Genomic DNA, 15603 nt, shown 5'->3' with positions numbered 1-15603 from the left:
GCTGCTGAGAATCTCCAATATGCAGAACACTAACTAATGGGGCTGGCATCCCAGAGTCCTCCTAGGGGCTACCATAATCCCCAAGCATGTCCCTTTGATGACAGCCCTTCCCCCCACCACATGGGATATGAAGTCATCTCAACTACCCACATCCAGGACTTGTCCCCTCTCAGATTTAATGAACCTGGGAACCGCAGCTCCTTGCTCAAACACATTCAAATATCTTACAATAAATACAGCACAGGGAGAGAAATTCAAGGGGAAACTTGATGGGCATGGAGGAGTGGTATGCCCTGGAGGGCTCTTGACACTGTACCATAAGTACGAACCGCTGTGAGAAATCTTTCTCTACGCCTACACAGAGCTGATGAGTGAATTTAAAATTACTTTTAAAAATTAATAGCTTTGGGGTACTTTTCCCTGTGAGTGAACAGTGTACTAATTTCTTCAGTGTTTTGGTGTTGTTCCTTTTAAAAAAAAAAAAAAAAAAAAGACAATTGCACACAATTCTATCCAAAGCCCTCTAATTCTTCCACTTCAGTGGTCTGAATCCCACTAATAAACAATCAGGACTTTAGACTCCCTTAATAATGGAGAGAGATTCAAACGAAGATGTTTTGCCAGTCTCTGCAAATTGCTGGAGGTGCTGCCTGTGGAACAGGCCGGCAAAATTATGGATTTATTCAGGACTGATTGCATTGAGTACGTAAGCACTTTGGAAGAATTAAAAAACAGAGAGAGTGAGATATGTTTGTGAGCTGAATGAAGAGGGGGGTTGCAGCCTCCAAGCTACCAAATCTGACGAGGAGTAAGGCTGTGTTAGGAGAAGGGAACAGACTTACTGCATGGATGTGCGAGGACCCGGACCTCGTCCACAGCGATGTAGCCAGGATGACCTTTCAAAGAGACGGATTCAAATATCACCTGCAACACACACAGGGCGGGAGTCAATTACACAGAAATGGTTGTAGGCACTGGTCGTAGGAATATGCCCACCCCCCAAAACCCTTTATGATTCTGCTTCCCATCAGAATCGGCCAAAGAGGCCTTATATTAGGCTAGGACGCTCTCCTGGAAATTGACTTGGATTTTCAAAACAAGGTAGAAAGGCCTTGTGACGAGCAAAAGGAAAGTCAGCCACATGGAACATTTTTTAATAGATTTCAGAAACAATGCTTGGATGCAGGAACAGCAACCCAAATATGGCCTGCAGACCCCAATCTGCACCTTTCTCATGGTTGTTTCAAGTGAAACACAGAGTAGAATTACTTCCTCACACCCCAACTTTCTTATGAGGGGTGGGGGAGGAACTTACCTTGGAAGCTCCCAAAAGAAAAGGGGGTTTTATCCTGACTTGATTCTATATCCCCAAGGAACACAGTCCATCTGAATTTCTTAATAACACCTTGCAAAATTTGCATAACTGTTGGTATCTGGGAATCCAAGGGCAACAATTTTTTTTAGTTCTCCATTCCGACTCCCACCCAAACTGCTTATTTCAGTAGAGATTTTATGGCTCAGTTAATGGCTTTCTTTGTCACCCAACCTCTACCTTCATCTAGGAGCTATGACTAGCCATGTGGACAACCAGACCAACCCATTGACCTCTCTAACTCTAATGACTTTATCTTCCACTCAGCGTCAGCCACAGACTCAGACTTGTCTTTCTCCATTTCAGAGAGTGGAAATTCTATCTTCCGATATATTGGCACAGCCTCCTACCTCACACCCCACTCCCAATTCATTCCTCTTAAACCTGATCTCAGGTTCATGTGGTACCCTGGGCCTCAAGTTTTCCACAGTTTACAGGCTTGCCTGAACCTCCCTATATAGGGTGTCCCAAATAATGTCTATACATTTTAACAGATGATAACTCACTTAATTTTGAAAATGTACTGTATGTTAGTCAACACTGACTTTATAATCCTTCAAAGTGTGCATATATTTTGGGGACACCTTATATTTTCAACAAGCCTGGAGTACCCCCACTACATTGGATAATCACTCATACCACTCTCACCTATAGCATCACCAATTCCGCAGCAGCTTCATTACAACTCTGGCAAGCCCATTACAATACTGCCTTCACCACGGGAACTGGTGGAGAGGGTGGTGATGGCTTTGAAGAGGCAGCTTCCCCTAAGTCAACATATGGCTGCCTGGGAATTACATAAAGTGACTTGGGAATGGCAGTCACACCAAACATAGAGCAGCTGGCATCAGCATGACAACCACTGGGGAAGAGGGGTTTACTAAGACACAGGGTCCTTCAGAGAGAGTTAACAAACAGAATCGTGCAGGAAGGAGGGGAAAGTTTGCAGAAATGAAAGTGATAGCTGCCTCATCCCGCAGAGAGAAAGTCAGCAGAAGGCCTTTCTATCAACAATTGCATATCTAAGTATGCTTTTAGTAATTCAAATGAAACCAAAAGCAAAGTCCATAGGAAAAAATAACAAGAAAATAGAACAAATACAGAGAATACATTTATAAAAAAACAGTATAAAACTATTCAAATTGTATAATAAAAGTGACAAAAGTAACAAGAATATTTGTGACAACAAATATAAATAGGTTAAAATAGAGAAAAGCCCTCAGACTGTCCAAATAGACAAAACCTAATTGTATGCTATCAGATAAATACCTAAAGCAGAATGACTCAGGAACCTTGAGAACAACAAGTTGAACAAAGGGAAATACAAATAAACAGAAAATAGTTATTGCAAAAATAATGTAAAAGCATCAAAGCAGAATTTAAACCAAAAGGGAAACAAAAACTATTAAGTGGACTAAAATGGTCATTTAAAAGAATGTATGGCCTGGCCTACGTGGTCCAGTGTTTGAACGTCGACCTATGAACCAGGAAGTCATCCATCAATTCCCTGTCAGGGCATATGGCTGGGTTGTGGGCAAAATCCCCAGTGTTGGGGGTGCAGGAGGCCGCCAATCAATGATTCTCTCTCATCATTGATGTTTCTATCTCTCCCTCTTCCTTTCTCTTGTAAATCAATAAAAATATATATTTTAAAAAGAACGTAGGAGTCAGTAGACTTAAAAGGAGAAAATGATGGAAACAAATAGTAATTACAGTTTAAATAAAACTCATTTATACTTATTTAACCCATGTTTTAGATTCTGACAAATTAAACAGAAAAAAATGCATCTATCAAGTATGTACATAATATAAACAATGATGCATTTACTAAACAAATGTTAATGAATTTAGATAATATTCTGTTCAAATATTCATGGGTTTTTTACACAAAGATCAAATAACAGACTAAAGTATAATTTCAATCAACTCATCAAAGAATAAACCACATAGGTTTGGGTCTGTACATTTTCTAACTAAATTCATTAAATCTAGAAATTGACAAATGCCTAAATATCAATTTCTTAAAATTGAAATATGCATTACTTAAATATACAATACCTTCTTAATAACTATTATGTCAAAATATGTTTTGTATATTAACAAAGTCTGAAACAAAATTAAAAGTCAAATGGCATGTTGGAAAAAAATCTGTAATTATATATGCCAGCAAAAAGGTGAATGACCTGTTTTGTGTAAAGAATTCTTAAGACTCAACAAAATAAATAAACTCTCCAAAGAAAAATCGGCAAGTAACATCAGCAGGCAATTCACAAAAGATGAAGTCGGAATGGTAATAATCTATGAATGCAATTTTTTAATGACACGGGAAATTATGGTAGATGATTATTTTCTGCTTTATATTTTTCTAGATTTTCCAAATTTTCTGCAGTAAAAATGAGCTATTTTATATTTATACTAAAAATGAAATGTTTTATGGTACATTTGCATATCTCCCTTCATGTTATATTATCATGATATCATGTACCACCGTACAATTAGCACCTATCACACCCTATTGTCATTGCTTGCTCACAAATCATTTCATTCCCTAATCTCTAAAGCCATTGACAATGGGAAAAGTGTCTTCATTCACCCGTGCATCCATTTATTCAGTCAACATTTAAAGAGACCCTTCTATGTAATAAACATTGAGACACATGCCGAGTGATAAAAATGAACAAGAATATTGAGGTCCTAGCTCTGATGAATTTCACATTCTAGTGAATGAAAATGGAAATTAAATAAATCAATATGAAAAGTTAAACTAATTGTGTGGTTGGCAGTATGAGGGAAATAAACAGAATATTGTAATTAAGAGTAACTAAGGAGAGGGTCTATATTACTTAGAGTGCTTAGGAGAGAACCTCGAGGAGGTGATAATCACTATGACACCAGAAGGATGAAAGTGGCCAGACAAGGAAGGGGGGTGGTGGCAAGTGGGAAGGCCATGAGGAAGCAAAGAGCTCAGAGGTGATCTGGGAACACAAGAAGGAAGCTGGGACATGGAGCAAGCTAGAGTAGCACAAAGCCAGGCTGGAGTGTAGGGGAGTCAGGTGACTTGGGGTCTTACAAGACATAGTCAGGAGCTTGAACTTTCTTCTAAGTTGCTGAAAGATTCACAGCAAGGAAGAGACACATTCTAATTTATATTCTAAAAAGATCATTCAGACCAGTCTGTGGAAAAGTATTGACTGGCAGGTGGGCAAATGAGAATGAACAAAACAAACAGACCTATCCCTTGGCTACTGTAGTCATCCAATCAAAAGATGAAGATAGCTTAGGGCCCTGGCAGGGAGCTCAGTTGGTTAGAGCTTTATCCTGATGCCAAGGTTTCTGGTTTGATCCCTGGTCAGGGCACATACGGGAATCAACCAATGAATGCATAAATAAGTGGAACAACAAATCTCTCTCTCTCTCTCTCTCTCTCTCTCTCTCTCTCTCTCTCTCTCCCCCCCCACCCCCCGTTTCCTCTGTCTCTCTAAAATCAATAAATAAAAAGAAAAAAAAGTGAAGATATTGTTTATGACTGTGGTGGCTATACAAAATAAAGGTTGGTGGTTTAAGAGATATTTCGAAGGTAGAGACAAAAAGAACTGCTGTTAGATTAACAGGAGAAGAGTGAAGGAAAGAGAAGGCTCAGCGAGGACTCTTCAGTTTAGAGCTTGAGCTTCTGGGCTGAGTCTGGTGTCATTTACTGACATAGGGAAAGTGACATGATGAACGTGTGTGCACAGGCACACAGGTCGGCTGTGTCAGGATTTCCTGGTGGCTATATTAAGTTGCGATGACAATTAAGCATCATAATGAATACGTTGAGTAGGAAGCTGACATTACGTTTCTGAAACTCATGGGTAATTTAGGACCCAGAGTTACAAATGTGGTAACTTTGGCATCTAAGTGTCATTTAAAGTTGTGGAACTAGATAAGGTCACCTTGAAAGGCAGAGTAGATAGTTCAGAGATGAGTGCTAGGGCCCAAGGCGAAGAAGAAATAAAAGGCATCCAGATTGGAAAAGAACAAGTAAAGCTGTCTTTATTTGCAGACGACATGATATTGTACATAAAAAATCCGAAAGACTCCGTCAAAAAACTCATAGACTTAATAAATGAATTTGGCAATGTAGCAGGATACAAAATTAACGCCAAGAAATCTATGGCCTTTCTATACACCAATAGTGAACTTACAGACAGAGAGACTAAAAAGGCAATCCCATTTACCATCGCACCAAAAAAATTAAGATACCTAGGAATAAACTTAACTAAGGAGGTAAAAGACCTATACACGGAAAACTACAGGACACTGAAAAAAGAGATAGAGGAAGACGTAAACAGATGGAAGAACATACCATGTTCATGGATTGGTAGAATCAACATCATTAAAATGTCCATACTACCCAAAGCAATCTATAGATTCAATGCACTCCCCATTAAAATACCAACGGCATATTTCACAGACCTTGAAAGAACTCTCCAAAAATTCATCTGGAATAAAAAAAGACCCCGAATAGCCACAGCAATCCTGAGAAAGAAGAATAAAGTAGGAGGGATCTCAATACCAGATTTCAAGCTGTATTACAAAGCCACTGTTCTCAAAACAGCCTGGTACTGGCACAAGAACAGACATATAGATCAATGGAACAGAATAGAGAATCCAGATATTGACCCAAACCACTATGCTCAATTAATATTTGACAAAGGAGGCATGAACATACAATGGAATAAAGACAGTCTCTTCAATAAATGGTGTTGGGAAAATTGGACAGATACATGCAAAAAAATGAAGCTTGATCACCAACTTACGCCATACACAAAAATAAACTCAAAATGGATACAGGAATTAAACATAAGACGGGAAACCATAAAAATACTAGAGCAATCCACAGGCAGCAAAATGTCAGACATATGCCAAAAGAAATTCTTCACTGACACTGCCCCTAGGGCAATGGAAGCTAAAGAGAAAATTAACAAATGGGACTACATCAAAATAAAAAGCTTTTTCACAGCAAAAGAAACCATCAACAAAACAACAAGAAGGCCCACTGCATGGGAGAACATATTTGCAAATGGCATCACTGATAAAGGTTTAATCTCCAACATCTACAGGCAGCTTATACAACTTAATAAAAGGAAGATAAATGATCCAATAAAAAAATGGGCAACAGACCTAAATAGAATCTTTTCAAAAGAAGACAGAAGGAAGGCCAAGAGACACATGAAAACATGCTCAACGTCACTAATTATCCGAGAGATGCAAATCAAAACAACAATGCGGTACCATCTCACACCTGTCAGAATGGCTATCATCAACAAATCAACAAACGACAAGTGTTGGCGAGGATGCGGAGAAAAAGGAACCCTCGTGCACTGCTGGTGGGATTGCAGACTGGTGCAGCCACTGTGGAGAACAGTATGGAGTTTCCTCAAAAAACTGAAAATGGAACTCCCATTTGACCCAGTAATCCCACTCCTGGGAATATATCCGAAGAAACTAGAAACACCAATTAGAAAGGATATATGCACCCCTATGTTCATAGCAGCGCAATTCACCATAGCTAAGATTTGGAAACAGCCTAGGTGCCCGTCAGCAGATGACTGGATCAGAAAACTGTGGTACATCTACACAATGGAATACTATGCTGCCATAAAAAAGAAGGAATTCTCATCATTTGCAGCAACCTGGGAGGAATTGGAGAACATTATGTTAAGTGAAATAAGTCAGTCAATGAAAGAAAAATACCACATGATCTCACTCATTTATGGATAATAAAGAACATTATAAACTTGAACAAAAAGATAGATACAGAGACAGTAAAGCATCAAACAGACTGTCAAATTACAAGGGGAAGGTTAGGGAGAGGTGGGGGAGATAAGAGATCAATCAAAGGACTTGTATGCATGCATATAAGCATAACCAATGGATGCAAAACTCTGGGGGGTGGGGACATATATGGGAGTGGGGTGTGGGGAGGGCAATGGTAAGATATGTACACATATAATACCTTAATAAAAAAATAGAAAAAATAAAATAAAATAAAATAAAAGCCCAATAGAGAATGTATTTTTTAGAATGGTAGAGAGTGGAACATGATTTTAGGTAGAGAGGAATGAATCAGGGGAGACCATAGAATATGAGTGAGGGACAGATGAAACAAGATTCTAAAGGGGACAGGAGTCAGTCCATTGGGGTCAGGATACCAGTGGAATAATGGGTATTGACCAGAGGGGCACCTCATCAACTAAAACAGAATGATAATAATATAATGCAAATGGAGAAATATGCCCACAATAATAAAGGTCACAATATTGACCATTTATTATGTGATCTTGAACTGGCCTCTCAACAGCCCTACGAAGTAGAACCAGCTGAATAAACTCAGACAGGAAGTCACAGGTGGCTAAGAGTTGAGGTCCTGGTCTCCTGGTTCACAGTACACGGCCATGGCCATTCCTGAACTTTGGTGAAAAACCTCCCAACTCTGACTTAACCAAAACCCTTGAGTAAGCAGAATTCTGGCTTTTATTCCAGTTAATCAAAGATTAACTTAATTCTTCTAATGCTTTGCTTCTCATATTCTCACCCAGTACCTATCCAATATCACAATTATTAATAAATATTCCAAGAATGAACACAAGGCTTGGCATGGGAGGATGGATGTGTGACAGTGAAATATACATTTGTTCACTGTTCTTTTTTTTCTTCCTTCGCAGAAATAAGAGTTCTATAATGAGACAGAGTATCTTTCATTCATCAGAACTCCTCCTGGGAATGTTTCTGTAAAGCATTAGGGAAGGGAAGGTTTTGGTTTCTCAAATATGAGAGAGTAATATTCCGTAAGAAACATGGGAAAGCATGTTCTGGTTGTCCATTAAATGAGTTGATAATTCTCAAGTGCTTAGAGTAGACATGATAAGGTATCTGTAAGTGTCACGAATACTATTGTTCTTGCTCTGGAGAGAGGGATGGGAAATTAGAGGAAAGGCAGAAATGGTTCTAGATCTAGGGACAGGAAGAAAGTAAAGGACTGTCCATGTGACTACCCCTTGTTACCCCCACCCCAAATTTCCACTGAAGTTCCTACACTCGGCAGACACTATGATGTGAGTCATGACTGGTAATAACTGGTGGAGGGATTGCTCAGGGTGAAATCAAGGAGGCCTGCGCAGACATGGAGGAGGGTTTGGTGCTTAGCTGAGAGGATGGGTGGATGAGAGAGGAGACGGTGGAGTTCCGATGGGGAGTGGCCCCCTCCCAGGAATGCATCCTCCTGAACTGTGCGTGAAGTTACTAAACCTGCAGAGTGCAGAGTGCCGGACGCCTGAGGGACTGCTGAGAAAGGGCTTCGAGGCCAGTTGAATCCAAATCAGGCAACTCCTAAATTTCAGGAGTCCACAGAGCAATTACGCTGCGGGATATAAAAGGTAATTTCAGCCAGGCAGGTGATGGAGAAGAGAGAGAGCCAGTGGCTGCAAAATTAATAATGAGTTCTTTTATTTAAAAAAAAATCTTGCGATGGATAAGTTCAGAATCATTAAAAACATGAAACAGAATTAATATCCCCTAGAAAGGGGCAGCGATCTGAAGCAGGGCTTGCTAAGCCCTTGCTGGACCGAGAGACACCAGGTGGGAGGGGGTGAATGGCAGAGGAACATTCCTACCCCAGGCCCTGCTCAAGGCCTCCTGCCAGAATGCCCACTAATAAGATAAAATTTCCCTGTTTATTACGGAGCTAAAAGTCCATTGTAGGACTGTGAAATATGACTTTAATAAATGAATACCTAACCATCCATATGTGAGGACCAGCACTACTGAAAACTAAAACTGTATTTAGTCCACAGCCTCATACATGCAGGACCGGAGCTTGGGGGGGTCTGGTGAATTTAAAATCCACTTTGCAAAAGTCTTCGAATCTCCTGATAGGTCCCCTCTTCTCTCCCGCAGACGTACATGTGAGTGGGTGCCCGAGTGCGCATGAGTCTGGGAGCATGCAGGTGTGTGAGCCTGTGTGTGTGCTCCACTCTGCGTGTGTGGCCATGAGACTATCCACTACTGCCTGTGTGTGTGTGTGTGTGTGTGTGTGTGTGTGTGTGTGTGTAAGACGCACATGTCTGTTCTAAACTGCTGCTCTCAGCGCATTAGTGGCTTTTTCACCACGAAGCTCAGAGCAGAGGAAATGCAATGCAATGTAACAGCACTACAGTGGCCAACAAGTTGGAAATCAGAAAATAAAATTCCCCCAGATGAAGCTGCTATCACAGGGCTGGCTCAGAGTTCACCCAGGACAGCTCAGCCACAGAGGGCACTTCTTTTAGAAAGTTCTCCTTCCTTCTTCCTCTTTTTCTGTTCTCCCCTGTCGTCCCCCTTCCTTCCTTCCTTCCTTCCTTCCTTCCTTCCTTCCTTCCTTCCTTCCTTCCTTCCTTCCTTCCTTCCTTCCTTCCTTCCTTCCTTCCTTCCTTCCTTCCTTCCTTCCTTCCTTCCTTCCTTCCTTCCTTCCTTCTGACAATTGCTGACAAGACATTATGTATGTGCTGCCTTATTTAATCCACAGAAGAACCCCTCCTTGGACCCATTACCGTCTCGATCTTACAAATAAAACAACGGTGATTCAAAATGATGGCGAGATGCATTCACCATTATAGAGCCAGGGAGTGAAGATCTCAGAATGGAAAGGCTATTGGCCCTGAAGGAGGAAACTGGACTTGGAGCCACAGGACCTGCTACCTCAGTTTGCCAATAATGTCCCCTATTCTGGAGCACAGGGTATGTTGCTTCCCAACACAGGAGTTACTGTACAGGTGAGTGAGAGGCAATATGCGTACCACAGAGCTGGGACATACGGATGCCCAAGAAACTTCTCTTTTCCCCTCCATACCCCATCAGAGACCATGACCAATAGTGCGACTGTCCCTCTCCTGGGTCACTTATCCTGCTCATTATACTTGCATCTATGGCCCCATCCTGTCCCCATTGGCACCAGGTCCTAGGCTGGGGGTTTCTGACTGGGATCTGAAGGTGCCCATGGAGGTATCCGTGGGATTATAGAGACACTTGGCATTTACACACTGAGGCATCTGGGCTCTGGCCTCAGCTTTGCCAGTGATTTGCTGTGTGCTCTTGGACTTCGTGGTCTCTCTCTGGACCTCAGCTCTATCACCTACAACAGGGTTCATCAAACTATGGCCTGGAGGTCAAGTCTGGCCCACCACTTGTTTTTGTCCATAAAGTTGTACTGAAACACAGCTACGTCCATTCGTTTTCATACTGTGTACAGCTGCTTCCATGACACATCTGAGAAGACTGCACCTTGGATGTTGAACTGAAGGACGTCTCAGAAGCTCCCAGCCACTAACCTTGCCACCCTCAGGTCCACCTTCTGCTCCAGACTCTAGAGAAATTTCTCCAAAACGCAGATCTGACTATGTCACTCTCTTACTTAAACACTCCCAACAGTGGGCATGGGGATTAACTGAAAATAGGCAGAAGGGATCTTATTGGGATGGTGGAAATGTTCTAAAACTGGTTTGTGGTGATAATTGCACAACTCAGTGGCTTTACTAAAAATCACTGAATTGCTCAATTAAAATAAGTGGATTCTATAATATATAAATTGTACCTTAAGAGTGCTGTTTACACAACAACTTTCCACAGTCCCAGGTGAGGACGACCTGGAGCTCCGTGGGCTGGGGCTGGCATGCACACTGCATCTCAGTCCCCAGTGGGATGAGCAGGGAAAGCGAGAGAGGTGTTTAGAAACTATGACAGCAATCTGGCATGGCTGTGACATTTTTATTGCCATTTGTACAAGTATAGGTTCAAACTGAGTTGGGGAGGGAACTTGTCTTTCACCAGAGAGTGTGAGAAGCACTTCTCTAGACCCGAGAATATAGGTAATGTCCTTGGCCTGGCATTCGGGGCCCACACACAACCTCCTTGCCCCTGCAGGCTCCATGCCCTGTATGTCTCCTTTGCAACCTCCCCTTAGTCCACTTCGAGTGTCCAAACTCTGCCAACATCTCTCACCCACTCCCTGAGCCCATGGCCTGCCCCATCCCTGACAATTCAAATGCCTTTCCCTTCCTCCTTCAACACTTGACCTCATTGTCAGCTCCTCTGAGAAGCCATCCTAACAGTCTCTCCCCTACCTCCCCCCCACACACCCTCTTCTCCAGGGATGATCTCTGACTAGTTACCTCCTCCCTCTGAACCTCAACCTCTTCATCTGTAAAACAGGGAAAATCATAGCATTCTCCTCATTGGATAACACTGTCTGCCTCATCCATTCTTGTACAATAGGCTTCCATGTCTCTGTTCCTGCAGCACTCTGGGAACTCAAATGCATCTGGCTGTGTTGTCATCATTCATCCACCAGTCTCCTCCTCCAGGGCCTGCTAGAAGGAGAAGCTCAGTAAACACAGTTGAACCAGTGAGCAAATGAAGTCCTTTCTCCACTGCACAACTCCAGGCAGGCAAGAGGTGGGTGGGTTTGTGGTTACCTAAAAAGGAAACTGAGCCATGGAAAACCCCCTACCTGGTAGAAATGTGGCCAGAAGGTGCTGATGGCCAGCTCTGCCTTCACCCAGCCCTCGGTGACGACGCCGGACACGTTCCAGACGGGGTTCCCCTGGGGCCCGCCGTTCACCTTCACGTAGACGTTCAGGGCGCCCGGGCTGGACCTGTCGCGGCTGGAGAAGTAGTAATGGAAATCGATGCAGTGCGTGTCGTTCTCCTTCAAGGTGGGCAGGAGGAGGTGGGCCTTCTGGCCGGAGGCCCTCCCGGAGCTGTTCACCATCATGAAGGAGCCTGGAGACCCGCCAAGGGGGCAGGAAGGAGACAGGGAGAGAGAAAGAGAAAGCCTCCTGAAAATCGGTCACACCCCTCAACACGGTGGCCAGAAATGGGGTGGCTCCAGCAGGGCCTGGTTGAGCCTGAGGCAACCACATCTCCTCTCTCAACCTCCACGCCTGCTTCTGTAATTGGGAATAACAACCCTACTCAACACGGTGGTTTTAAAAATGAAGAGCTGGTAACATGCACCAGGTATTTCTACAAAGTGGACACTCTGAACATTTACGGAAGAGACATTACATCCAGCAGCTCCTGCAGGAAGCACGGAACAAAATCCCAGGAATTAAGTTAATGGCAACCTCCCTGGGTACAATGGGGTGAACTATAACCTCGCGTAAGCTTTGGCTGTCTCAGTGGAAACAACCTCGGCAATATGGGAGGTGTCGTTGTTCCAACGTAGGCCACCTGAACCTTGCGTTCAGGACAGGGCATATGAGAGGAGGCATATAAAGCGCACACTGGATTCCAATCAGCAAGGAAGACCCGGAGGAAATGGAGAACCGCTGGGAGATGCTCGGCCTGGGAAGGAGGGGAAGGAATACTATGCACGGAAGGCGTCCCAGTGGGATGCTAGGTGTCTTATTTAGATATCATTCAATTTAACCTCCAGGATGACCCTGGGAGGCGGAGGATTCAGGTTATTTAAAGACTGAGTGGCCTGCCCTGGGCCACACAGACAGGGAGCGAGGAGACCCAGATTCGCTCCAGCCTCAAAGTGTGTGCTCTCATTACTACTGGCAGAAAACAGGACTAGTCCTTTCAGGCACTTAAAAGGCTATTTCCTAGGAAGGACGGGAGCCTCTCTGGAGTTGCTCTGACAGGTTAAAGGGTTGTTTCCAGCTCTTGGCCCCTCCCTGGATCGGCGTCCTTAGCCCCTTGCTTTTCAGAAGAGGCAGGGGGCGTGTCCCCATCCTCTGACTTTGGACTGCACTTGCTTTGCTCAAAAGATGCTAACAGAACAATCCAAGCGGAGGCTTGAAGCGTACGCGCCTCGCTGGGCTTGCCCTCTTGCACAAATGCCACCTTTCATGGGAAGAATGCCCCCCAGGTGGCTCCTGCCCCTCAGGTTGGGATGGAGAACAGACTCACGTGGAGGAGTACTGAGCAGAGGCGGCAGTGAAGAACCAAGCCGTGCCACCCCCGCAGCAAGAAGCACAGCCACGCGGCCCACAAGCCCAACCTAGATCAGCAGAACCACACTCGATGCTCGGACCATGAGCATGAAAGCAAGTGCTCATTGTTGTTCGCCCTGGGTTTCCTCTCGGTATTTTAGTCAGCAATATTATGGCAACAGCTCATTGATGAAGGTGCCTGAGAGGGCAGACTTCTGAAAGGAGCCACCAGGAGGCACACTGCAGTTCAAAGGACCTTAAGGAGCAGAGCTGATGTACAATGGGACTGCCCGGAGACAGAGTGAGTCCCCATCCCCGCGGGTGGTGCAGAGCCTGGAGAAAGTGAGATGTCTAAGGAAACTGCACCATCAACTCTGCGGGCTGTGCTCTGTGACTTCAAGTCCTATGATTCTATGAAGTAACTGCATCCTAAAACACAGGCGATAGACCCAGGTGGTCCAGGATGAATGTCCTCACCTAGAAAACCACTGTTGTCTTGAAATCTGACTTTAACCACTCAAATATTCAATTCAGAATGAAACCTTACGGCTACTTACCCTCAACCAAGATGAGCCACGACAGCTATAAGTAGCCTCATTCTTTCACCCTAATTCCAAAAATACTAACAGCTGCCAGCTAGTAAGTGCTGGGCAGTCCATATCTTGTTGGGGTTCTCAAGGGCACCCGTCACTCATAGCCCGTCTCCTCTGGGATCTGAGTGAATTTAAAAATAGACAGGGGAGAGAGGCAGAGTTCAAAACCTCCACTTCATTATTCCCAAAGCTGGACTTGAGAAAGTCACTTGGACTTGAGGCTAAATTAGGCTTCCTGTGTTTTCTTTTGTGAAGGGCATGTAGAGAACTTGGATGAGCATGGACTCCCCCTTCCGACTATACCCACATCCCCAGGGCCAGAGCTGTCCTTGAGGGATGACCACATAGGGCTGTTGGGTGGGCTCATCCCCAACATAAGCCAATAAGAAGCAAGGTAACAAAGACAGAAACTTGAACCCACGGTTATCAGACTTTGCCATCCCACCAAACAAAAAACTCACCCATCTCCTGGGGCAGGAGCCACTGAAAGTGAGCAAAGGAGGAAAGGCTTGGTAGTAACAGAGGGGAAGGGGGGAGATGTCCCTTGTCGGATGGTATTGCTAATCATCAGAACCTCCCAGTGAGGCAGCAAGAAAGAAACCACTGCAGAGGGTAAACTGAGGCTAGCATCCCTGCCTCTCTCTGTCTGCTGACCTGTGTCCCACAGGGTGCCAGGAGGTTTCCCTGGGACAGATGACTGATGACCCACAGCCCCACAAAGGTTGGATGGCTGCCCCTGCCACAGAGGAGCAGCCCACCGATGGGTAAGGAAGGGAACCTCAGATGCCAAGGTGTCCGGCTCTCTCCCCTTGGAATCCCATGATGCTCCACGGACATTTCGGCTCCTGTCCTCCTGCCAATTCACACCAAGCTGTGTCGCAGGGACCGCAGCAGAGAGAGTCGGGGTTTCCCTTCCACCGGCTCAGGTTCCCACTTCTGTTCATCTAGCTCCAGGAGGGCAGGCCCACTGAGGAGGTGGCGCCAGGCAACATCCACCCACTCCCATCTTGCTGCCCCCATGACTGCTGTCAGAGGGAGCTGCATTTCCATGAAGATGGAGCTGGTGCAAGGGCTTGGCCCTGCATGGACTCCTCATGTAGCAAAATTGCTTGTTGATTGACAAACCTGTCCTCCTCGTTCTGGGCACAGCTGGACTACATTCCCCAGCCTCTCTCTATGGAGTGGTGGGCCCTGCAGCTGAATTCTAGCCAGTGGGGCCAGGCCTCCACCCTCCCCGACCCCCACTGCTCCATCCTCCTTTATCTTGTCTTTCAAAAGATGGTCCTAGGAGCAGCAGCCCCAGCACTCCTGGGAGCTTGTAAGAAAAGCAAGAACTTGGGCCCCATCCCAGGCCTACAGAATCCAACTCTGCATTTGTCAAAATCCTCAGCTGGTTTGTAGGAGGTACATGAAAGTGTGAGCATCACGGCTCCATTGTCTTTCCCACCCAACAGCTCCAAGCACAGGAGCCCAGGAGCCTAAGTGACAGCAGAGCCGCAACCAAAGGAGCCTGGTCCCTGAGTGGCCATGGCCATGAGAAAGGCCGCCCACCTACGGAGAACACTCATTTCAGACCTTCAGTAAACAGGGAATCAACTATGACTGGGTTATGAAGCCATTCAGATTCTGTCATTTATTTCTGCAGCTAGCATTCTCGTTATTATTTTGGCACCCCCCATGGAGC

The 15603-nt window shown here is 44.6% G+C and overlaps 1 protein-coding gene across 6 annotated transcripts in view; it reads right to left on the bottom strand.

The window, feature by feature from the left end:
* PTPRT (protein tyrosine phosphatase receptor type T) overlaps positions 1–15603 on the bottom strand; it is a 932116-nt gene that overhangs the window by 584562 nt on the left and 331951 nt on the right. For all 6 annotated transcript variants that reach the window (XM_079783687.1, XM_079783689.1, XM_079783688.1 and 3 more), the window contains exons 3-4: positions 11898–12169; positions 843–924 (exon numbers count right to left, since the gene is read on the bottom strand). In XM_079783687.1, the coding sequence (XP_079639813.1) occupies positions 843–924; positions 11898–12169 (354 nt within the window). The remainder of the gene's footprint in view (positions 1–842; positions 925–11897; positions 12170–15603) is intronic.

The sequence above is a fragment of the Cnephaeus nilssonii genome (genome assembly GCF_951640355.1).
Source record: "Cnephaeus nilssonii genome assembly, chromosome: 11".
Taxonomy (NCBI): domain Eukaryota; kingdom Metazoa; phylum Chordata; class Mammalia; order Chiroptera; family Vespertilionidae; genus Cnephaeus; species Cnephaeus nilssonii.
Note: the sequence above shows the minus strand (reverse complement) of the source record. Positions and strands in the feature narration are given on the sequence as shown.